The 15,762-nt window shown below is 35.5% G+C and overlaps 1 protein-coding gene across 1 annotated transcript in view; it reads left to right on the top strand.

Moving 5' to 3' along the window:
- PPP1R13B (protein phosphatase 1 regulatory subunit 13B) overlaps positions 1-15,762 on the top strand; it is a 43,222-nt gene that overhangs the window by 502 nt on the left and 26,958 nt on the right. Inside the window, exons 2-3 of the mRNA XM_054400017.1 lie at positions 6,447-6,566; positions 7,591-7,658. Of these exons, the coding sequence (XP_054255992.1) occupies positions 6,447-6,566; positions 7,591-7,658 (188 nt within the window). The remainder of the gene's footprint in view (positions 1-6,446; positions 6,567-7,590; positions 7,659-15,762) is intronic.

Genomic DNA, 15,762 nt, shown 5'->3' with positions numbered 1-15,762 from the left:
GGATATTCAAATGAAAGTAGGGAATCTCAGTGATCTTCTCTTACAGTCAGGGGGTACAAACCACAACCTTCATTCTTTCCAATTCTATTTCATCACTCTTGGGCATGTGAACACAACCTGAAATTTAAGAATGAGAATACAGCTTTTTCTTCCCATATCATGAATAGCAGATGTTCTGCAGACAGAATTGTGTCAGAATTGGACACAGTTTCTCCAGCTTCTCTTCATGAACATTTCCTCTCAAAGATATGACAGGCTCCCTTGGGGCAAGTGGTAGTGCCCATATCCAATTTGTGTTGCAATTTCATGCAATAATGGAGTGGGCAGTTCTTTCAGGAAACATCAAAACAGCCCTATTAAAAATTCTGGTTTTAGATGGGTTCTTGGGTTTGCATGTAGTACAAGCCGGCAGGTTATAATGCATCAATGTATGGGTGTGAGTAGAATTGGTAGGTGAGTGAGGATAACAGGCAAGTTTTTATCCCTCAGTTACTAAGATCACCCCTGTTTAAGCTGCTTGTGTTACCTGTTTTGTTTAATGACTGATGAGGTCATAACTCAATGTTGAATTCTTAAGTTTTACATAGAGTGGTGGTGTGGTTTAACCCCAGCTGGCGGCTAAGCACCACACAGCTGCTTGCTCCCCCTGCTTTTGGTCAAACAGACAAATTTGTCCAGATGCTTTGCAGCTTTTGAGTGTTAGCAATCTAGACTGTTTTCCTCCTGGGGGAACTATTCATTCTCTTTTCTAAACTTTTCTAAGACTGTAAAGGTAAAATACGCCTCAAGGTAATTCCCTAATTGGATGGGAGCTCAGAGTTTAGGCAGTAGTGGAGAGGGGGAGATGTTAAGCATGTCTGCAGTTCTAGGAACACAAGTTCAGTTCATGCTTAGTTAGAAACTGTCTTTCAGAATAAAACCTGGAGGTTTAAAACTTTCTTAAGTTGGAAGTTAGATTACAGAGAGTCTAAGATGCCAAGTGCATCACAGAAATTTCTAAAATGGATCTGCAGCTTGAGTTTAACAGCATTCAAATATCATTAATGTTTTCCAGTCACTTGTTTGTGAAAGTGTAACATATGGCGTTATTTGTTCTTCTGTTTTCATGATACTGTGAGGGTGAACCTCTTAAAAAATGCAGAAAATGTTGTCAATTGGTTTCAAAGAGTGACCAGAAACTGGGAAAGTGATCCACAGCATATTTCTGGGACACTTCGACTTTGCAATACTGGCAAGTGCAAGCACATGTTTTCTGTAATAACTTGCAAGATTGAAAAAGTATTTTATCTAAAGCTTGAAGTTTCTATAAAGTGGGAAATAAAACTTACCCAGGAAGTTGTGATGGAGAGACTGAATTTTGTGTTACCTACCCTGTGAGTCATGCGTCTTTAATCCTGGTGTTGTCAATGGAGATCTGGAAATTAACATGAGTAAACCACAGAGATGACTGATTTCAGTTAGTTGTTATCTACTTGATTTTGAGCACTGGAGCTCACTCAGTTTTCTGAAATAGACATCTACATGCAGAACTCTGCCCAAAGCTTCTACCTGTTGAATGGGCCTGTCAAACTTCAAAAAATGTGCTTGCGGCTCCCAGATATATTTTGTTGTTTGTTTTTTCTTTTTTTTTTAAACTTGCATGAAGATACTTTCACATACCTAGCTTCCCTTGCTAAATACTCAAGGTGATAACCATGTAGACCTATTCCATTCAAAGTGTGGAACCACTGAGAACGAAAATCAAAAACTAAACATTTCCATGTATTTCTGGATTTTTCAAGATCTTCTACATGCTGATTTTAAGTGTCTCTGGCTGGAATTTCAGTACAAGCATTTTGTTTATTATTCTTAAATGTAAGACACTGTTAAATGCAAGCTCTGCATGGTGGTGGCCTCAACTACTTTCCCCAAAGTCTGTTATATAGGACTTTCTCAGTGAAACAACCAGACTTTGTTTTTTAACGGGAATAAATATGACATATTTTTTTCTGTCAGCTACTCTCAAGAGCTACAGTGAACTCTTTTCCCTGAAGTTCTCAAAAATAGTTTTGCCTGGAGCAGAGATCTGGGGTAGAAAAGAAGAGTCCAAACAGTTAAATGCAACAGTTACAACAGCCAACTTAAATTATGGTTGAGTGGGAAGTGTGAAGCATTCACAAGGAAACTATGGCATGTTGTGCCAGTGGAAAAGTATTTTTTTTTCTCTTCTTCTGCACTGTCTCTGACCCTTAAGCCCTTATCCTTACGAGATGTCTACAAATGTTCTTTCAGAGGACATTTGGGAAACTAAAGTTCGAAACTAATACAGAAAATCACGGGTTGAATAAACACCCTAGGTTTTGTCATACACCATAAGTGGTCTGTTTTCTTTGTAGTCTCTCCGTTTTGCACAGATGGCAAATCAGAGCTCTCTGTCGTCTGGTGAAGGTGCCTAACTCCTCTGTTCTACAGGTAGCCACAGCCTCTTAGGTAGCCAAAATGAGTAATAGGTCTACTCAAATTCAGAGCAATGAGGCTTGTAAATTGTAGTTTTATCATCAGGGACAAAACCCCTGAAAGTTTCTGTACCCAAAATCTTGTCCGTATTCTGGACTATATCAATCTAACAAAAGACTACCTCTTCTAATAATCTTCCTCTTCTGATTATGTATGTATAAATAAATGAGAAATACTTAATTTTATTTTTAGAGGGTGACAGAGAGCATTTGTCTTCAGAAAAATGTTACGAAAATTCATAGAAATTTGGCTCAAAAATTATATAGGCTTTCTAGAGTTCAGAGCAGGATTATTATAGCTTAGCAATTGGGAGAATGTATTTTTTTTATTCTTTTTTAAAATTTTTTTTATGTTAGCTTTTCTTTGCTTTTATGTGGCAAAGAAAGGGTTGAGGAGCTTCCCAAGAATTGTAAAATACTTTCAGTGTTGTTTGTATCTAATACTTAATGAGTTTCTTAACTCATTCTTCTCTGTTCCTGCTTCTTTTCTGTTTCTTGAGATGTGCAATAGTTGAAAAAGTCAATAGTATTTACACCTGGTATGTGACTACATTTTGCACCATCTTGTGCTTTGTCAAGTTGAAGCTTCCTCTTTTTGCACAGATTTTTCATGCTACGAGAGGAAGAAAAAAAAATAAAAAAAAAACCACAAAACCAAAAGTAAACCCCCCAAAACACACAGAATAGTCTTTCATTCCCCAGCTATTGCAAAAGCAGTTCTTAAGGAGGTCAAAAGACAGGTGTGATGCCGGGAACTTCATTTACATCTGGAATGCCCTTCAGCAGTTGGTATTAATTGGTCTTCCTGAATTTAGTCTTAACATAGAGGCAAGTGACTATGAAAGAAATAATTTTTTATTGTAAGTGTACTATTGCAAACCTGAGGGGGATAGGACTCATTTCTGATCTTGAAGGGAACTCCCTCATTATGGAGATAATCCATTGCTTTGTGTTCTGCTTTCATGTATAGCCGGCACAAAATGTGTTTTTTGCAGCAGGATAGTTGTAATCAGGATATAAGCAGACTATGAAGTCTGAAGTTTACGTTGTTTTGAATAGTGGATACACAGTTCCAACAGAAAGGTTTTTGCAGTTCTCTTCTAAAACATTGATACGGTATCTGTGGTTTGGTGTTTCAGTCATTTCAGAGTGTTTCAGTCAGACTACATAGAACTATCTTATTCTCAAAACTTTCCCTTAAAAGTAAAGGTGTCAGAAGTCTTTCAGAATTTTCATCCAACTTAAAATCTAAGGCAGTTTTTGCAATTAATAATGGATATATGCATATATCATGGTTTTACACTAGGTTATTACTAAAAAAAACCAGCCCTCTAGATAAATTTTAATGTGTTGTTAAGGTATAGGGATCTAATTTGTTGGCTATTACTCTACTCCCATTCTCCTATTTCACCTTCTCTTCATTCTCTTCTATTTAAAGTTTAAAATTAGTGTTTTGAATACTGTTGTCAAAACAATTATTCACAAATATGCCTGAAGCTGTAACTACTGGGAAAAGTTTAACTGCGGGTTTTATTTGCTTTGGGTTTGATTCTTAAAGAGCTAGTATTTCCAGAAAATATCCCGTCTTAATTTACAGCAAACACAGGATCCTGCGTTCTTCCTGCAGTTTCCCTGGATTTGAAGGATTTAAACCGAAGGAAGGAATGGGGACTTCTATTCTTATAATCAATTGTGTCGAATATTAATTTCCATTTTGTCTTGCTGTTTCTTTTTGGAATCTGGTTCATGTATTTAAGTTGCACAGAATGATTAGTGCATTGTCATTCTTCTGTTCTCAGTTTTGGTGATGATGATGTTGCTGTTACTATTTTAACCTGTTTTCTGTCTAATTTAGGGCAGCATATCCCAAACTGTTTTTTGTGGAAGGCTTGCTAAAGCAGTAGGAAATCTTTCCTGTTTCTCTCCATGGTCATGTCTGAAAAATACTAGCCTTGGTTCTTCAAGGTACATTATGTAAATGAAACCTTTGATTTTTTTTTTCTTTTTTTTTTTTCTTTTTTTCCCCTGACTGCTAAGATCAGGGCCTTACTTTTAATGGGAGACCAGCCTAACCAGGAGCAATGCTGTAGCAATCCTTCCCATTCCAGGTTTAGCCCAACCCTGTTCAGACATCCAGTTCCTTGATACTTTTTTATGAAGCTTCAGTTCTTGCTAGGCTTACCTAGCAATGTTTTTTATTTGGGAAAAATTCTTAAAGATTCTTATCTTTTGTGTCCTAAAGTCTGTGAATGAAAATATTTAAATATTTTTACACTCTGTGATCTTTAGAAGACTCATGCTGCAATTTTAGTGGGTATGCTTCAAAGCACTTGAAACTTTAGGAGTTGAAAAACCTGAAAATCATGTTTTTAAAATGCCTTTTCAAGAACTGAGTTGTAATAAGCCACTGACCTTACTCTTGTATGCATAAAAACTATTGGCAATGTTTCTCAGGGTCCACTTGAGTGACAAACAGGAAAAATATCTGATTTTTTTGTTTTATGGGTTTGGGGTTGGTTTGTTTGTTTTTGATGTTTTTTTTCCTGTTTGTTTTGTTTTTAAGGAAGACAGGTAACCAGTCAGCTGATTCATGTAATTATCTTGTGGTTTAAATGACCCTTCCCCATTGAAAGCAGATAGATATAACTGTGGCTGAACTGAGTTAATCACTGTGCCTATTTGATGTGACAGATTTTGGCAAAACACTTTATTGTGTTAAATGCATTGTGAATCAAGTAATGAAAAATGTACTTTTCTTTAAATACTATAATTAAGTATCCTAGGAGTATCAAGATATACATACATCTATATAGTTCACAACACATATAAATATAGGAAAATTCTCTATAAAATCTATATTTGTGATGTGGTTTTCCCATACTTTCTTCAAGGTACTTGTTATGTCTTGGAATCATTGTTTTCTCATGTCAAATAGGTTAAGTATAAAATGGATAATAAATTGTTATTGGTGCTTTGCATGCTAGGAGATACTGTGGTTTGAGTTTTGAGGGAAGAGTGCATTTTACTTTTAAAAATGAAGAAGACAAACTCCTCCTTTTGGGTTTTCATCCATTGTGTAGTAGTAGTGGTTTGACATGGTGCTGCACATAGGAAAGCTAATTAAATATCTTCTAGTATAACTTTATCCTGATTAGGAGATATCTTCTAATACCATGCTTAGTATTAGATCTTAAAATGGAGAATTTTCTTACTTTAATGAAAACACTTAAAAATAAATGCAACTATAATAATGGAAACAGTGAAAACTTTGCTTCTGAAATGTATTTTAATTTTTAAATACTAAATATATAAAATGCATCCTCTTAGTAATAATATATTTGACCAATTTGGAAGAAATAACTACAATATGAGAATGTTTTACATTTCTTTTGGGGGGGAAAAAAGAAGAAGACTGACTGGGTTATAGAACTTATCCTTTGTTGAAAGATTTGACAGCAATTCTACACATACTGGAAGTTAATGTCTGGCACAGTGTATTGGAGTGAGAACACCTGCTCACGTTCTTAGGAGATGAAATGTCAATATAATTATAAGGCTTTTAGTGTGAGTGGAAAACTAGAGGTTTAAACTGAATGAATTATTTTAACAATAGAACAAACTATCCATCTTGGTGGTGATAGGGAGCAAAGGTGCAAAAATAAGTATTGTGAAAAAGGTTGTGATGAAGAATTCCTAAATTAGGGTTTGTAAACACTGGTATTTTTTGTATGGTTTTGCACACTGGTTATGCACTGTGAGCTATGTTACAGTAATGGGCTTTTAATACAGTGCAACTGTTGTCTCTTGGTGCCTGTTTCTTTGACTTTGTGTAAGATAAAATGCATTGGATAGATTTAATTGGTACTAGAAAGGATTGTGATTCTTCGAGTTCTATAAAACCTCACTTAATTTAAAATAGTTGTGGTAAGTTTTTTGGTCTTGTTCTTTTAGAGCGTCCCATACCCTTTGATCACATGATGTATGACCACCTACAGAAATGGGGACCCCGCAGGGAAGAGGTGAAATTTTTTCTTCGTCATGAGGAGTCACCAGCTGAAAGCAATGAGCAGAGTAAGTGCTCTTATCCTGTAATGTTGTTACCTAAATGTATTTAAAAGACTTCTGAAGTGAGCTTGGTTATCACTTTTCAGTGAACTTCATTACATAAATGTAATACAACTTCCTTACACCAAAACCATTTCAGACCTTCTTCAGTGGCACATTTATTCATGTCCTCAAATTCCCTTCTCTAAAATAATTTCTACCAGTCTAAGTAATATTTTTGTAGTTAGAGTGATTTCTATTTTTATGATACTGATCCAGAAATGTTTGTATTAGAGACTTACTGCATTATTTTCATACAGATGCATTTAATGATGGTGATAATATGCACCTTGAGAAGTTGCTGATCTGCTTGGTTCTACAGGAAAAGTGTTTATATAAAACACTGCCATGTTAAGTGGGGCTTTCTTAAAAGACTGGAATAAGAAAAAAAGAAGGATTTCAATTCTCTGATCTAGCTAGACTGTACTTATTTGTGAGAAGGCTTGAGACTGTCATCTCCTTTGGGCAATACAAATCTAATGAATGTTGAGAAATTTAAGATACACCTGAAGCTACAGAGTTTCATGTTCAAGGAAGACGTTGCTTCTAACCATTTATTCAAGGCTTTTGAATTAATCATTGACCTATGGATCAATTTGTACATTAAAGTTGTTTATAAGGCATTAGAAAAGAACTCTCTACTACATTCATTTATAATGTATTCACCTGAAGCTACTGCTTCTTGTGGACACAGAAATAGGAAACTTAAGTAGTCACACTGAGTACATTACCTTTCATGCCGTTGTTGCCTAAACACAATTCAGAAAAGTAGAGCTGTAAGTCTGCACTTTTAAAAAAGAAAGTTTGTGAAATAAAGGCTTATTTCTGCTGACTACATTGTAAAGAATAACCTAATAAGAAAGAGTTGGAACTAGAAGAATAAAAATTCGAAGCTAAAACATTTTTATAAACATTTTTGAAAACAAGAGATTGAAGAGTGACATTTTGTGGAAAACTGAACTTTTCACTAAGAGTGATACTGTACTTTTAGGTGGACGTCAAGCCCCAAATCAAAGAAATGGCATAAATATACCTGTGGAGAAACGTACAGAGAATGGGGTATGTAATAATTTATTACCTAAGGATTTTGGATCAATTGCATTCAAGTATTTTTAAATTCTTGTTTTTCGAGACCTATTATGGTGGAAAATGTAGAGATCTTGATCTATTTTAATTGTTTGTTTGTTTTTGTTATAAGGTAATAGAAGAATATGGCTTTTTCATTAACTACTCTGAATTTTCTGTCTAGAAATTCACTTATGTGATAGGAGAAGCCACAAGAGTCTTACTAAGTTCTGTTTTCTAACCTAACTCCGTATTATTCATCATTTGTGAAGAAAAAAACAACATTATTCTTTCATCCTGGTATTGCCTGTCCAGACATATTTCTTGACTGATTTCTCTCACTGGTATTAATTCATGACATAACCTCATATGTTAAGAAATGAGAATGTATCCATAGATTAGGATGTCTTCAGATGCTGGTACAAAATGTTCTATACCCAGAGCCACCTCTTTAAACTATTTTTATGTACCTGGTTAATTTCTACACTTTTTTTTTTTCATTAAAATATTACTGGTTTTCTAATTTAAAATACATACTGAATTACATAGCCAACTTGTTTGGTGGCTTTCAGTGAATCCTGGCTTGAACATTTTCTCTTCTACGAGAAAATAGGGTATTTCTCTTTCAAAACCACAGTGTCTTAAAAATCTACTCCTGGGCTGAAAGTTGATTTACTTTCTTCTCTCTCTTCCTATCCTCAGTGCTAATGAAGACTCTACAGAGCATATTATGCTCTCTTTTGCTGTGAGCTGTTCTGCTGCCTTTACTAAGACACTACAGCTGTGGCTGACTATTTTAAAATATTTTAAAATGTCAATAAAAAGATTTGGGCTCACCAGTTCATAGTTGTATTGTCTCTGTGAAGCACTGACAATTTCCAGATAGGCATAGGGCTCTTTCTCATGATAAAACAAAACTTCAGTAAGTGTAGAATCATAGAATCATATAATAATTTTGGTTGGAAAAGACCAAGTCCAACAATTAAATCATATTTTTCAAGATGAGATGTCTTAAAGAAATGAAGTATTAAAAATAATTGTGCAGATTTAAAAAAGTCTGTTTTTTCTATTGTTTGATAATTGACATCTAAAATTCACACACAGACACAAAAATACAGGCAGCAACTAAGTTGTTCAGTCAGTTTTCAGCTCTTGGCAGCTTGTTTTGAGTATGGCATGTGGGCCTAGTGGAGGGAATTTTTTTCACTATTCAAAACAGTTAATCATGTATTGCTTTCTGCGTTCCTTTTCTGTAGAGAACACTAGCTGATATCCTCTGCTGCATGGATCCGTTTATCCTGCTTCTATTGTCATATTGACAATGTAGTGAGATCATAGTGCTATAACGTGCTAAGGGAACATAACTCTTTCATGACCTCCACTGATCTATTCTTCATGTAAGTCATAGCACATACACTTCATCTGAGACATATTATCTTTGGAAATTAGGACTGGCATGTGCACTGGCTTACAACCTCACTTCTTGGCAGCACTAAAGTTTGTGATAGCATGGCTTCATATTTAGTTGAACTTGCTGTCAGTTTTTATGGGTACATCTCAGACATGGTACCTTGATAACTTTGTGCCACTCAGTATAATTTTTTTAAAACCTCAAGTGTTTGGCCACAAAACTAAATTTATTAGGGGACTGATCACTTTAAAATAGATTTTTATCAGGTTTAGGAAATTATTAGAACACAAGAAAGACTAAAACCTGCTAGGTTTATAGTAATGTATACTGTGGTGGGTTTTATGCCAAAAATGATGCAAATTAGGCTTTGAAAGTGTATAAAACTAGATTTTTTTAGTTGTGCCAAGTTTTAAATCAGAGGGGGAGGGGTAAAAAGAGGTGGCTTCAGGATCAAGGATTTAATCAGCTTACACTTACGTAATGCATTAGGCTTATTCATTCTTACTGGCATGCTGAATGTTAGACTAGCCCTAAAATAATGCAAACCAATGGAACATTGAAGACAGTTCAAAGCTTGCCAAATATTCTGCGTTCAGGTATATTTTTATTATTTGTACTGCTATCATGATTAATGATCTTACAATGCTTTTTACTTAGTATCTGGATAGAGCTGAAAGTGACAGACATAGAAAACTTTAAGATGAATGTTTGCTATAATGTTTGAATCTCAGTAGTCTTGGAAAAATTGGCTAATATGGAATTCAATTTGGATAATTCATTCATTGGCATTTTGTTGTATGCAGTAGGACTTTTTTGTTCTTTGAAATGTACGTGCTTGATCAGCAATTATTTAAATAATGAGTAGCTTAAAATCATGTTATAGACATGCTTATATTTCATTAGATTGTCTTCCAAATAAAGATTTAATGTTAAAAATAGAATAGACTAGGTTTCCACAAACAGTGAAACATACATTATTGTAAAAAAAAAACTTGTCTATAAGTGCTCATCTGAGAGCTTTACCTTCTGCATAACAAAGTCTAAAGGAAAAGCAGTGTGAGATTTTGTAAATTGACAAATTCACTTATTCCTGGGGTGGCTTTTTGGGGTTTTCTTTTTTTAACAACTTTCCTTCATGGAAGTGGAATTATGTTGTAATCTCTTTCTGCCACTACACAAAGGTATAGATGTATAAAGATGAGACTTACATAAGGAAACGTTTCCCTTTGCCAGGGTGATTGGACCGTATCTCAAGAGGGATTCTCTTCTCTGAGAATAGCTGCCTCTTTCTTTCTCTTGCATGTGTATCTGAGACATTTCTAATTAATTTTAATTAAATGTTGGGGAAAATGTTTTGTCAGTGAGAGTAACCCAACAGTGGAACAGACTGTCTGGAGTCTGTGGAATTTGTGTCTAGCTGAATAAAGCCCTAAGCAGTCTGAACTGCTCTGAGCAGGGCTTAATGATCCAGGTGACTTGCAGAGCCCCTTTGTACCTAAATTATTTATTCCTTGATTCTGTGATCAGTGGCCATGAAACAATGGTCATACAGTGCCTGGATCTTATTTTCTTCCAGATGTCCTAGCATGATCCAAGCTTCATTCCATAGAAGCTAGCAGTGGTCTGAAAACAGGGACAGAGCAAATACAGTTGTAACCACTGGGGGTCAGTGGTAGACAGGAGAGGGACTGGGGAGTCACCCGTTGTGTTGCAGCTACCAGTCATCAATAGGGAAAGTAGATCAGACATATACTTAAAGGAAGTCCCAGAAAGAGAAATGGCCGGATGACCCCAGTTACCTAGACAAAAAGGTAATCAGATAACCCACAAATTTCTTGGGAATGAGAAATCCAGAAAGCAGGTGCAGCTGAGGAGCTAAAAAGAACTGGGGTACAGAAGCATGGTGGAGGTAAAGTGGATTGGATTGAATAGAAGCAGATGAGTGTAGTGAAAACAGTCTGTATATGAAGGCAATACTTGTTTGCTGTAATTGCTTGATTTAAATTATTTTTCTACTCAGTAGTTAGTTTGAATAAAATGTCAGTTTGTGATCTCCTGTAAGATTCTGACTTTAACTTATTTTTGTTGTTCCTAATATTAAAATTGCTCCCCAATTTAGAGAGTGACTAATAAGACTTTTTTTCCTTGATTTTTTTTTTTCTTGACAAAAGCTTCTTGAATGAAGCTTTTGCCATGGAAGTAGAAACAAATTTTGTCACTCACTGTGAAATTTGTGGTAGCTGTAGTGAAAAAGAAACTCGCATAGAGGAGGAAAATGTCACCATCATCCCAAACTGGAGAATCACACTCCTGTAAAATTTCTTAATGTTGAAGCTGCAACTAATAGATAAAATTGAGAATCAAAGTTTTGTGCTGATTAGTTAACAAAACTGAGCTTCATTATTTCTAATTATTAAAGTAGCCTAAATGAGGCTTTTAGCAAAAATGTTATAATAGGAAGTTCAACTGTTCTAGCATCAGGAGACTCTTGGGCTTTCATGCTGGGAGAATTGCTTGGGGAAATTTCATTAACAGGTAGGTGTAAGCTTCTACATGTATGTACACACAAAAGAGTTCTTAACAGTACTGACCTAGGAGAGGGGGATGGTTGCTGACAGAGAGCAGACAGCCATCTGATGCAGTCAGTCTGTTTATTCCATTTTATCATGACAGCAGTAAAGCTACAGTTTGAGTTCTGGTGGTATGGCTTGTTGAATTGTAGGCTTAGAGTTTAGATAGATTTGCATGTGATGTCAAAATCCTTGAGTAAATTGCATGTCATTCATTAGTTTTGATTGTGTGATCCATACAAGTGCAGCCAGATCAAAATGCATTAAAGTTCAAATACACATTTTTTCAATTAAGTGTTTTAAAATATATTCTAAAAAGTGACTGATAAAGAAGTTTCAAAAATGGCTGAAGGGCAGGGTGGCTGCAAGTATACTTGCACAGGCAAAATACTTAAAGATACTGGCTTTCAGCAAAGATATCTAACTGAGGAAAAAGGCAAACAGGCCTTCAACAGACATAATAACCTCAAGAGATGAGAAATATATTATATGCACTTGCTTGAGGTTTCTCATTTGAAATGTTGAAGGATAAAGAGCTTAGTCTGGAATAGAAGTTGTTCTTCAAACCTGAGAAGCAAATTCAATTTAATATAAGCTTGTAATTATCAAGTACTTTCTGTTTGCAGCATTTAACAATGCACTTTGATAAGGCTGTCATTCAAGTAAGACATGTTTTAATCAAATTTGTTTAAAATGAACACATAACTATGTCAAGTCTTGTAAATCTAGCTTCTTTCAGGAGTCTCACAGCAAAGTCTAAGCAAATCATTCCATTAAAAGATGTTAAATTTAGGCACAAGAAATTCTAACAGTTTTCAGAGAAAAGGTGTCAGGTTTTTTCTGAAGACTTATCTTGTAGGCATCCTGCAACATTTTGACCACGTAAAGAAACCTGGTAATTGCATCAGATCCAAGTTTTCCTAATTTTTTGCTGCAATGTTCCCAGGTGCTTTTGCTAAGGAGAGAAAATTGGTTATAACTGTCACTTGCAGTCAATGGTGTTCCCTTGTTTAAGACAAACATTCCTGAAACTGTTTTTACCTGTAAGAGAGGGGAACCTTGCTGCCCTTACAGCAGCCTTCCCCACCGTCAGATTTCTAGTTCAAGCCGTGGGTCAGTTTAATAGAGTATGGATTCTCCCAGACTGATATGTTTCTTCATTAAGTATGTCTGAAGCATTTTCCAGACAGCTGGCAGTGCCTTTCTCTTAAAAAAAATAGAGAAACGAATCCAACTAAAGCACTTAAGGGAAAAAAATTAAATTAGGAAGTTAAAAAAGTGAAATTACAGTCTAAAGCTAATTTTAATGAATACAAATAGCTTCTGAATTCTTGCTGGACTAGAAATCCCAGTCTCTTCACACCTCAGTCAAAGGTAGTTATGTATGGTAACATATATATGAGACTAATAACCAACTATGTAATCTCATAGAACAGGGAATTCAGATGGTTTTGACCTTGTACCTCACTCCGAGGCCTCTTTGCAGAATCACATAATTCTTGAATTTGCAATGTCATGAACAGTATTTTGACATATGCTGTTGAATCTCAAATATACTTCAATCCATAGTGGGCAAAGTTATATAGATATTTTTAATGAGAATAATTTAATAAGTTTCATGGTGCTTATTCTGTGATTGCTTTCCTGTCATAATTTTAATTATGAAAGCATTAGTTTGACTAAATTATGTCTTAATATCTGACCTCATATTTTTTGAGGAGTCTAAAGATTGTTCAACTAATTTGAAACAGGAGACACTCTTGGAACCCACTTGTTTTCCTCCATATCATCTCATGTATTTACATAGTTTTCAATCCGTATCATTCTGGATGTCAAACCTCAATCTAGATGGCTATGGATATGAGAGAAGCTTACAGTATACAGACACTTAGACACACTCGTAGTGTACAGGCTTTGTAGTTTTTCTGCTCTCGTGAACAAGTTACAAGGAACAACAATGAGGTTTTCTGGTCTGTAACAGCCAACAGGTGGCTCCTGTTCTGCAGAGGAGGAAATACCTGCACTCCACCATGTACTCAGTCAACACCTTTAGAACAATGGGAATACCTCTACAGGACTGACTTTGCTTTTCCTGAAGCATGGCTTTGGAGTTTTACAGCAATACTTAGTTGGAGATGTCCATGGAAGGGGGAGGATGCAAAGTCCTGTCCATTTGTTTGTTTAACCACTAACTATGGTACTGATTTTCATGTATTTGTATGGTGAATATTGAGCAATATAATTCACGCTTTTCCCTAGATTTCTAAATAAATGAAGCATTTGGAGAATTGACAGTGCACATAGGGATCCTGAGTTGCTTGGCCCTTATGTAAAGGTAGAATAGTTTAGAATGAAGTACTTCAGCTGACACATGATGTTATACACATTAGCTCATAAAGTAAATGTTTCTTAAAAAGTTAATTTGTTTTTTTTTTCGTGAAGTACTGCTGCTTTTTGCAGTCCTTGCACTGGCACTGTAAACTTCAATGTCTTTTATCACAGTTGTTTGCTTTTGCATTAGTATTGTTTTTAGTTAAGCCAAGTATTTTAATATTAAGTTATTGTAAGAAAGATGGAACTTGGCCTTGCCTTTCTTTTTGTAGTTCCTTATAGGAGACGAGTCTAAAATTCAGTGTGTCAGTGCACAGTTCTAAGAGCCTAATTGTGAAAGCTTGAGAGTTTAGACTGTCCCTCTGAGCCCTTTTCAGTTCTGAGCAGGAGACCGTTCTAATACTTGCAAGGTCAACTGCTCCTTTTCAGGCTACTTTTAAAATTCTCTCTTTTGTGTAGCTGTATCATCTTCAGATTACTGTTTCCTCTCATCTTTTTCACGCTCTCTGTGCTTTTTCTTGGGCAGTGCTGACACACCTTTCCACCTTCACTGACTCACTCATTTAGTTTCCAGTCCATCTAAGCCTTTGGACACCAAGCATACCTATTTTCCACCTGCATGTTTTTCCCAGGCTAGTGAACCTTTCTATTTCTCTATTGTCAGTGCAGCTGCCTCCAGATCCAGTTGTTAGGTTTGTCCTCCCTCCAGTCTTCCTCACATCAAAGCAGAGAAAATGAAAGTCCCTCTGGCTAATGTAGGAGCAAGGGAGTTGAACTTGTTTTTCTTCTCGTATTCCTTCTGGATGATCTTGCTCTGCAGCTCATACCTTTTCTTGCTTGCTAAAAATAAATCTGTTCCATATGTTGCTGGAATATTCACTATATTGTATTTGGACAACGTGTTCTTCAGTGTCCTTATGGAGACCCATTTGACTGGATCTCTTGTGCAAGTGCACTGAATTGTGCTTGAATTAGTTTCTTGAAACAACAAAGAGAGGGTGAGCTTGCATGTCATGTGTGAGTCTGACAAGGTAAATTGCAGCTTTTTACCTTTTGGGTTTTGGGGATTTTTTTATCTTTTGCAATGTCGTAATTTATAGATACTTAAGAAATTGTTACTGAGGTTTAGTATTTTCTTCAATGTCTAATATTTAAAATCCTTAGGTGTGGTTTTTTTTTGCACGTTGCAGCCTTTGACTTGCTGCTTCCTGATTTATTCTATTGAGCACATGCTTTAGCTTTATTGCTGGCTCATGTGTTCATCTTGTTGCAAGCAATGTTTTAGAAAAAGCTGAAGGATGTGGGAAAACGCATATAGCAAACACTGGAAAGGTTATTTGCATAATATTGTGATATCTAGTCTGACTGTACAGTTTGCCTTTTATCTTAGTCAGTCTTTGTTAATAAAGAACCTCTCTGCTGAATTTCAGGTGGTACTGTTTTCTGTCACTTCAAACAGTAAAATTAAATACAAAAAACTATGATTTTCCTGATCTTTTTGATACTCAGTTTTCACACTGAGTTGGTAATATTACAAAAATAACAAATGGTACAAATAATTAATGTGTTTTTAAAGCTGAATTGTCTGTGTTCTTACATTTTAAGTTTAACTTGATAACTTTGAAAGAACTGTGTATTGCTCAACATTTTCCATTGAATATGAAAAGTGCAATGAATCAAGCTGATTGTAGTTGACAGCTGGCTTGATCTTGCCGTGATTAGGTCTTTTACTTCTGGCAAAATCCACTAGCCTTTTCCGTTAGCTGATTGCTGATGAATGCAGAGA

The sequence above is a fragment of the Indicator indicator genome, chromosome 4, assembly GCF_027791375.1.
Source record: "Indicator indicator isolate 239-I01 chromosome 4, UM_Iind_1.1, whole genome shotgun sequence".
NCBI lineage: Eukaryota > Metazoa > Chordata > Aves > Piciformes > Indicatoridae > Indicator > Indicator indicator.
This window is presented reverse-complemented; position numbering and strand designations above follow the sequence as displayed.